The 10394-nt window shown below is 38.4% G+C and overlaps 3 protein-coding genes across 3 annotated transcripts in view; 1 reads left to right on the plus strand and 2 right to left on the minus strand.

Annotated features, from left to right (window-relative positions):
• The window catches only part of LOC115226337 (zinc finger protein 271-like), a 478512-nt gene that overhangs the window by 149526 nt on the left and 318592 nt on the right, over positions 1-10394 (minus strand). The gene's annotated exons all lie outside the window — the stretch shown is intronic.
• The window catches only part of LOC115226582 (zinc finger protein 665-like), a 128683-nt gene that overhangs the window by 37697 nt on the left and 80592 nt on the right, over positions 1-10394 (plus strand). The window lies entirely within an intron of this gene.
• The window catches only part of LOC115226698 (zinc finger protein 883-like), a 63919-nt gene continuing 57260 nt past the window's right edge, over positions 3736-10394 (minus strand). The window contains exon 7 of the mRNA XM_036515146.1: positions 3736-4187. Within this exon, the coding sequence (XP_036371039.1) occupies positions 3736-4187 (452 nt within the window). The remainder of the gene's footprint in view (positions 4188-10394) is intronic.

Raw genomic sequence — 10394 nt, forward strand, 5'->3', positions numbered from 1 at the left:
CCATCACTTGACAATCGATGCTGGTGTGTTTACGTCCCTGTAACTTAGCAGTTCGGCAAAAGAGACCGATAGAATAAGTACTGGGCTTACAAAGAATAAGTCCTGGGGTCGAGTTGCTCGACTAAAGGCAGAGCTACAGTATCTGACAACTGTCTATGAAACAAAGTCGATGTTTTGCTAATTGCTCCACGTTAACGAAGTTTGAACGTGATTACTGTGTGTTGGGACATAATATAGCATGTACACCAATTAAAGTTAATTTTCTCTACAGCTTAGAGTGTCTCGTTATTGAGTACTTTTGGAGCAGGGGAATCTCATTGACTAATTATCGTTAAATAAATCTAAGCCACACATGACTATTAATTTGAGACGTTGAATGCAAATATCATTTCCAGTGAATATAATTATTGCTAATGAAACTTATTAATACATCTCAAAGTAGATTGTAATAAGTTGTTTAACCCTTTAGCATTTAAACCGGCCAAAAATATTCTACCTGTTTTATTTTCAAACTAGCCCTATCTGGTCTCTCACACCAACCCTACAATATTGTTTAAAAAATTAGCAGCTACCTCATCAAAATCTCATAGCTACAAGATAATGCATGATTAATTCAAAACAGTGTGGATGAAGAAGCATTAATTTTGGCAGAATAATGCGAACACTAAAGGGTTAATTCTAATCATTATTATTTCAACAGGAAGTTGTTTATGATGGGAGGCAGGGTTTACGATATCGGATGAATATCATCTTCTCCCATTAAAATTGCTCTTTGCGTTCAGGCAAGGAAAGAAATCTCAAGTGGAAATACAAATTCAAAACCAGTTTTATTTACATAGTTACACAGAATAAATGAAGTGTATCGCTCTCAGTTGACCATCTCAAGCTGTGTGCGTCTCGTTGCATCACCGTTAATGCGGGCCCATTACCTCTGGAGATACGACATGCGGACAGGACTAGCCTGGAGACCCAGCCAGCAAATATGTGTGTTCAGCAAGCGCTTGCGGTGAAGAAGAGAGAGAATCTGTTTGCCGGGCCCTTATATCTAGTTTGCCATCGCGAGCCTCGTGATTTCGTGCATGGCAAATGGATGCAGGTGAGATCTCATCCAATATCGTGCTGACTGCTTGTGCTGCTACAAGGGCTCCCCCATGCGAAATGGCAGTGCAAAAACAAAATAATTGGAGCAGGCACACGAAAGAGCAAAGATGGTAACTGATCGCAACCAACAAGATATGGTACAAAAATGTGACAAGTCAAATAGAAAAATAAATATAAAATGGCATGCACAAAATATAACAAAATGTTCAATGGCAGAGTATTGGAACTGTCCAGTAACACCAGAAAGTAATTGTCTGACACAGGAAACACAAACAGAGAATGTCAAATATAAACAGTCTTAATGAGTTTTTTTAGGCCAATGCATAGTGCAGCCAGTCCGGGTGACACAGGGTTTGATCATGTTAGGCAGTGGCGACGAAGGTGTAGGTGATGATATGGTCAAAGGTGCATGTGTAGGTGGTTGTAAAGGACTAAAGGTGTTTGGGGTGTCAGCGAAGGTTGTGGACACCTCAAAATGTGCCCTTTTAAGTATGTTGACCGACACGGTCTCCGCCCGACCATTCATGGCGAAACTAAAGGTTTTGGGTGCGCACGACAGCACACAAAATGTCCCTTATAAGGACAAACAAGAGGTCCTCTGACAATCATCCCCAACAAAAACATGAGTCCATTTGTCAATATCCGGAGGGATGCGAGAGAGAATAGACTGGTCACGCGGATGCATGGGTGGAAGACTCGAGAAATACGAGCAAAGTCTGGTGACATACAACATTGGATCAGGAGGTGATGAGTTGTTTGGCGCTAACATTGTACCAGGGAGTGCCAGGGTAGTATTGCAAAGGAGAAACATAAGTCTGCTTTAACAGCAGTGCGACAACCAGGAAGAAAGATAGGCAGGAATTCTGTCCAAGACTGTGGATCAGAAATGCCACGTAGGGCGGCCTTCAGTTGCCTGTGAAAATGTTCGACCATCCCATTGGAGGCTGGGTAGTAGCTGGTCGTATACATGTAATGAAACTCCTAGGATTCGTGATAATTCACGAAATAGGGAAGCCTCAAACTGCTGCCCACGATCAGTGGTTATTTTAGCAGGGACACCAAAACGAGCAATCTAGTTAGAAACGAAAGCTGGAGCAACTGACTCGGCAAAAATGTCCACTATTGGAATAACCTCTGGCAAATGAGGGAAACAATCGACTCATGTCAATATGTAAGAGAAACCGCAACTGACGGGCCATGGTCCAACCAGATCAATGTAGACATAGCGAAAGCGAGTCTCCGGAGGAGAAAACAGTCCAAGAGGAATGCAAAATTGCCTGTGGATTTTAGAACATTGGCATTTTACACAAGAGCATGCCCAATCGGTGATCATCCGGCGCACATTAGGCCAGAAAAACCGAGCCATAGTAAACTTTACCGAGCAGCAACGCCAGGATGTGACTGTCAATGAAAAGGCATCAAAAACGGAGCGCTGGTGGTTCTCAGGTACAAACGGCCTGGGAGGACCAGTAGCTGTGTCACAAAGAATGGTGCCTCCAGCAGTCGGTAGTGGAAGATCAGTAAATTTGCAGCAGGACAACTTGGTAGAAGCTAAATCCAAAGTGTCCAGAGCTGGCTGATCCTGCGCAATGGCAGTTAAATCGATTGCAGCAGGAGATGAAAGGGAACACACAGGAAGAGTGTGTGTCGGCAGGCACGTTCTCTGTTCCAGGAATGTGCCGAATGTCACATGTCAACTGGGAAATGTAGTCCAGGTGACGAAAAGCACGAGGCGAGATATTGTCCGATCTAGATGACAGAGCAAATGTAAGAGGCTGGTGATCAGTATAAATCACAAAATCTCGGCCCTCGAGTTGATGTCGAAAATGACGAACTGACAGGTGGATCGCCAAGAGCTCGCATTTAAACAAACTGGCTTTAACTGACGAGAAAAAAACGCCAAAGGTTTAGTCTGATTGTCTACAGTGTGCTGCAAAACATCACCAACCACAGAATCCGATGCCTCAACAGTCAAAGAGAGAGGAGCATCGGGAACGGGATGTGCAAGCAAAGGGACAGAAACTACTTCTTTCCTGACTGACTCAAAAGCAGATAAAGTAATAGAATTCTTTTTTGTATTTGCTTTCAATAGCTGAGTCAAGGGAAGTAACCTGTCTGTACGATCACGAATGAATCATCTGTAAAAGTTGACGACTCCCAAAAAGGGAGGTGCGATGCGCTGAATTGCATCGACTTTGGAAGAGAGAGGTCTGATACCATTTGAGTTGATATAATGCCACAGAAATTCCAGAGAGGACTGCCCGAAAACATACTCATCGGGGTTGATTTGCACGTTGTAGGCCTGAAGACGCTGAAAGAGTTGATTAAAGTGTTGGAAGTGATTCTCACGCGTGTCTCTTGCAATGAGTATGTCGTCAACATAAGTGAACACAAAATCAAGTCCATGGACAACTTCATCAATAAATCTTTGGAACTGCTCGTGACGTTCCACAAACCGAAGCTCATAAAAAGGAACTCGAAGCTGCCAAAGGGAGTAGTGATGGCAGTTTTTGGATCGTCCCCATGGTTGACTGGCATTTTATGATAGGCATAAATGAGGTCAATCTTAGAAAAAAATAGTACAAAATAAGCCAAATAGAGCAACTAGAACCTGTGTCAACCATGAACGCCTTGTTAAGACACGCGGTCCTTTACAAAAAATGCACAATTTGAGGATAATTGGCTGGAACTGCTTATATCATCATCATGTGATGAGGAAGCTGCAGTGGAGGAAACTTCGGAGCAGACATGTGAAGGTGCTGGCTGGAAGGCGAACTCTAAAATTTTATCAGCCATGGTAGCTAGTTGATCTACGGTATTGATATCAACCGCTGTGGCTAAAATGGTTTGCACATTGGGAGGTAGCTGAGAGAAGAAAAGCTTCCATAAGAGCAAGTTGTCCTCAGTCGTGTCGCTGAGTTCACAAAGATGCCACAAGAATTGAGACGGCTTCCTGTCTCCCGGTTCCTCATCCTGCATTAGCTGCTTAAAATTAGACTCCTCGGATTTAGCGTTCTGTCGGAGAACCTCAGATATGACTACCTCGTAAGTCGCATCGGGATGAGGGTCAGTGATGAGATCCCTGACTGAAGTAGCAAGGGGTGCAGGAATGCTACAAAAGAGAAGATTTGTCACTGCGAAGGTGCCGCATGTGCCACAAAATACGCCCCCAACTGCGCGAACCAAAGCGTGACGTCAACAGTGAAAGAAGGAAGACTAGGTAAACTCATTTTTTTTTCTCTGTCAGTGGAGAAAAAGAAAAGGACCAAAAAAAAAAAACCGAAAAAAAGCGTTGCTGGAAATAGCAGTGTGTGTGCAAAAAAAAAAAATTTTTTCTGAGTAAAATTTATTGAATCGTGTACTGTGTGAACAGCCAAAAAAGAAAAAAGTTTGATTCAAAGCTGTTGTGCTAAAAGAAAAAAAAAAGACAAGTGCCACTACATGTTTAAACATGAATTAAACAAAATTAATTCACCGACAAAAATACATAAATGTTTTATTTGTGTGTTTCAAATAATGAAGTAAACTTCATCTCCCTGAAACTTTAATATTTTCACAAAGTTAAATGTTTTCCTAACATTTCATTACAGATTCACTATGGAAGAGCAAACAGAACCTGTCTCTTAGAAAAGGGTGTTTAGGGGCTCAAAAATAAAAAGGGATGAAGGAGTTCGCTATCAAAAGTGTAGATATGAGAGAGGTGGTAGTTCAAGGAGAGAAATGTCAGAGAAATGAGCTTCATATTCAGTCAACAACAAAAAAATAAAAATAAAGGAGACCACGAAAAGAGGGATCTCATGGGAAGACAAATTATTTTGGGCATACACATATGTTATACAAGGTTCGTTGCATATGAAGACACAATTAATTTGTTGAAAAATTCTTGGGAAGAAATTTTGATGGAAGAGATTAGAAAAACAATTACAATTCAGAATTTATTATTTTTAGAAAAAAGAATTGTTCCTTGAACATTAATTACAGACATATTCTACAAGACAAACACAAAGTCATTGAGCCACCCCAAAAAAAAAAAAAAAGCCCACAAGATATCCTGATTCCAGGGAGACGTATATCATTAGACCAGCTTTATGTAGGGGTGTGTAAGATGGGTGAAAGTGCAATTGTTTCTTGTTGCAATAAAGCATCACATTTAGATATTTCAACCATTAAATATTATAATCAACATTATTTACAGAAATTTCGGCCTCTTTGGCCAGTTTTGACCAGAGAAGCAAAGATCGAGGGATCTGTAGATTTTGAGAAAAGCAAAATAATATCCAACATTGTCATCAAAGAGGAGGGATTAGTGACATATTCCCACCATTGTAAGACAATATATTCTGTGACAATGATGTTCATTGTTCATCTTGTGTCACTGATTTCACCAGCATCGAAGAGAGACACTATTGATAGAAATTTCGGCCTCTTTGGCCAGTTTCAACCAGACAAGCAAAGATTGAGGGAATGGTAAAATATTCCCGACATTGTATGACAATATATTCTGTGACAAGAAATAGCAACAGAAATGATATTCTCTGTCCATCTTGTATAACTAATTTCACCAGAATCGGTCAAGACACGGTTCTAGCAACCATTCCCTTCCGAAAAATCATTCTATTAATTAGTCCCAAAAGTTTCAAGATTAAAAGATAAAAGGATACAGTTGGGATTGCATTTGGTTCCTGAATTTGAATATTCTACACTATTAGGTGTAGAAATGATTGGTAAGATAATTTGCTGAATTGATTGGGAGGGTAATAGGACCACATGTGAATTTCTTAAAGAAACACCGACAGATATTGCTGTAGGTGTCCAGAATATTCTTTGTGAATTCATCACTAAAGAAACACCGACAGATATTGCTACAGAACATACTTTTAATATCATTTTCCAGCATTAACAGTGTAATCATTTATAATGCGGATGGCCAACTGTTATGGGTGGTAGAGACCCTTACTCTGCACCTCCCAAGTAAAATCTTGTTATACAAAAACTATTTCTATATCCTCCAGGGATAGATTATTTATAGATTTCGGTTAAAGGTGGCGTGAAAAAGAGGGACATTATCTATAGAAATTTCGGCCTCTTTGGCCAGTTTTGGCCAGACAAGCAAAGATCGAGGGATCTGTAGAAGATTTTGAGAAGAGGACAACAATATAGTCCTATGTGAGGGAATGGTAACGTATTCCCGACATTGTATGACAATATATTCTATGACAAGAAATGGCAACAGAAATGATGCTCACTGTCCATCTTGTGTTACTAATTTCACCAGAATCGGTCAAGACATGGTTCTAGCAACCATCCCATTTCGAAAAATCATTCTATTAATTAGTCCCCAAAGTTTCAAGATGTGAATTTCTTATCAAAGAAACACCGACAGATTGCTGTATGTGTCCATTATAAAATGTATGGCCAACTGTTATGGGAGCTAGAGATCCTTACTCTGCACCTCCCAAGTAAAATCTTGTTATACAAAAACTATTTCTATATCCTCCAGGGATATTTTATTTATAGATTTCGGTTAAAGGTGGTGTGACAAAGAGGGACATTATTTACAGAAATTTCGGCCTCTTTGGCCAGTTTTGACCAGAAAAGCAAAGATCGAGGGATCTGTAGATTTTGAGAAAAGGAAAATAATATCCAATATTGTCATCATAGAGGAGGGATTAGTGACATATTCCCACGATTGTAAGACTATAAGTTTAGTAACAAGAGACAGTGACAGAAATGATATTGACTGTCCATCTTGTGTTACTAATTTCACCAGAATCGGTCAAGACACGGTCCTAGCAACCATTCCCTTCCGAAAAATCATTCTATTAATTAGTCCCAAAAGTTTCAAGATTAAAAGATAAAAGGATACAGTTGGGATTGCATTTGGTTCCTGAATTTGAATATTCTACACTATTAGGTGTAGAAATGATTGGTAAGACAATTTGCTGAATTGATTGGGAGGGTAATAGGACCACATGTGAATTTCTTATAAAAGAAACACCAACAGATATTGCTGTATGTGTCCAGAATATTCTTTGTGAATTTCTTATCAAAGAAACACCGACAGATATTGCTACAGAATATACTTTTAATAACATTTTCCAGCATTAACAGTGTAATCATTTATAATGCGGATGGCCAACTGATATGGGAGGTAGAGACCCTTACTCTGCACCTCCCAAGTAAAATCTTGTTATACAAAACTATTTCTATATCCTCCAGGGATATTTTATTTATAGATTTCGGTTAAAGGTGGTGTGACAAAGAGGGACATTATTTACAGAAATTTCGGCCTCTTTGGCCAGTTTTGACCAGACAAGCAAAGATCGAGGGATCTGTAGAAGATTTTGAGAAAAGGACAACATTATTGTCCTATGTGAGGGAATGGTAACGTATTCCCGACATTGTATGACAATATATTCTGTGACAAGAAATGGTCAAGACACGGTTCTAGCAACCATTCCCTTCCGAAAAATTATTCTATTAATTAGTCCCAAAAGTTTCAAGATTAAAAGATAAAAGGATACAGTTGGGATTGCATTTGGTTCCTGAATTTGAATATTCTACACTATTAGGTGTAGAAATGATTGGTAAGATAATTTGCTGAATTGATTGGGAGGGTAATAGGACCACATGTGAATTTCTTAAAGAAACACCGACAGATATTGCTGTAGGTGTCCAGAATATTCTTTGTGAATTCATCACTAAAGAAACACCGACAGATATTGCTACAGAACATACTTTTAATAACATTTTCCAGCATTAACAGTGTAATCATTTATAATGCGGATGGCCAACTGATATGGGAGCTAGAGACCCTTACTCTGCACCTCCCAAGTAAAATCTTGTTACACAAAACTATTTCTATATCCTCCAGGGATAGATTATTTATAGATTTCGGTTAAAGGTGGTGTGACGAAGAGGGACACTATTGATAGAAATTTCGGCCTCTTTGGCCAGTTTTGACCAGACAAGCAAAGATCGAGGGATCTGTAGAAGATTTTGAGAAGAGGACAACAATATAGTCCTATGTGAGGGAATGGTAACGTATTCCCGACATTGTATGACAATATATTCTATGACAAGAAATGGCAACAGAAATGATGCTCACTGTCCATCTTGTGTTACTAATTTCACCAGAATCGGTCAAGACATGGTTCTAGCAACCATCCCATTTCGAAAAATCATTCTATTAATTAGTCCCAAAAGTTTCAAGATTAAAAGAATACAGTTGGGATTGCATTTGGTTCCTTACTTGGAATATTTTACACTAACAGGTGTAGAAATGATTGGTAAGATAATTTGCTGAATTGATTGGGAGGGTAATAGGACCACATGTGAATTTCTTATAAAAGAAACACCAACAGATATTGCTGTAGGTGTCCAGAATATTCTTTGTGAATTTCTTATTAAAGAAACACCGACAGATATTGCTGCAGAATATACTTTTAATATCATTTTCCAGCATTTACAAATTCCTGCTATTTTATCCTGTCCTGAACTAAGAAAAGGCCCTTTAATAAAGGGCCAAAGTGATTACATGAAAATATGCCATCATCATCATCGTTAAACGATGATGATGATGACATATTTTCATGAAATCAGTTTGGCCCTTGTCATAGTTGAGGACAGGCAATATACAGAAACCCTTAACAAATAAGTGTTTAGCTGCGACCACCATTGAAAACAAACACGAGGTCCATATCCTATTGATCAAGGAAGGCAAAGTTGAAATTATAGAAGGAATTTCTGTACGACATTAATTAATCTTTGTTGTCATTGGCGAAATATGCAATCTGCTGAATGGACAGTTTGTGGTGTCTGACATCAAGCATGATTGCTGGTTATACATTTCACAATTACAGCTACAGATACATTTTGATGGGATATGTAACATTACCCCTGCAGAAAAAAATTACGTGTCTTTGGGAACATATCAAAGTCAGTTAAAAGTGTATCATTAAGGCAGCCTTAATGGTGTGTAAGTTGGGTGAAGGCGAAATTGTTTCTTATTGCAATAAACCATCACATTTAGATATTTTAGCCATTAAGAAAAATTACAATCAAGTTGAAATAATTCATATAATTGAAATCCCCTTTTTTTTTGTGAAATCATTAGAGGAAACACAAAAGCTATAAATTGTTACAAGGAGACAAGTTTTCAGTACAACACTAGAATAGCTGGTGGTGGTCATGGCAGTCATCAGATAGTCCCCAGTGTTTTAATGTCCCAGGTAACACATTCCCCCAATCTCTACGGCGGATCCATTGACTAAACGTCTGTTTATCTGATAGAAGCCGTATGTTTGCCATAACAATCATAATTTGTTGGTTAATGATCTTGTTACAAACAAGCAATTTAATAATTATGTCGATCCGGTAGATATATTTTCCAGAAACATTTCTGTCAGTGAAATGTTACACTTTATATCTACAGGCTCTAACAGTTTCTGATAAAGCCAGAGGTATTCCTCTCCCTAAACATTTGGGAGACGAAGTACCAGTGTGGATTAGATCTTTGGTTATTACTGAAAATATCCTGATTGCAGGGAGACGTATATCATTAGACCAGATTTATGTACGGGTGTGTAAGATGGCTGAAAGTGCAATTGTTTCTTATTGCAATAAAGCATCACATTTAGACAATTTAACCATTAAATATTATAATCAACATTATTTATAGAAATTTCGGCTTCTTTGGCCAGTTTTGACCAGAGAAGCAAAGATCAAGGGATCTGCAGATTTTTAGAAAAGCACAATGATTCAAAGAATATCCCCTTTTTTTTGTGAAAACATTATCAATAGACAAGGAAACACAAAAAAAATTATTAGTTACTGGGGAAATTGCTTTTCAGTATAACACAAGAATAGGTGGTGGTGGTCATGGCAGTCATCGTCTTTGTAATATTAAAATGGTCCCCAGAGATTTAATGTCCCCGCAATCTCTACGGTGTATCTATTGATCAAATTTTTGTTTATCTGACAGATAACAACCGTATTTTTGCCATAAACGATTACAATTTCTTGGTTAATGATCTCATTAATAATTATATCATTGTAATAATTATATCGATCTTGTAATAATCATATCGATCTAACACACTGGTCATTACGAATTGGGATCATCCTGTTTATAATAAATCCCAACTGTTGACATTAAACGTGGAATTTCCATTGTCGTTGGTAATTTACCAAACGAGAAATGATTATAAATGTGTTTCTTCTTTATCAGACAATCGACTGGTTTTTAATAAATTTAGAGATGGAGGTCATTTGTAATTTCTTGATATTGATGA

Source organism: Octopus sinensis, linkage group LG30, assembly GCF_006345805.1.
Source record: "Octopus sinensis linkage group LG30, ASM634580v1, whole genome shotgun sequence".
Taxonomy (NCBI): Eukaryota; Metazoa; Mollusca; class Cephalopoda; order Octopoda; family Octopodidae; genus Octopus; species Octopus sinensis.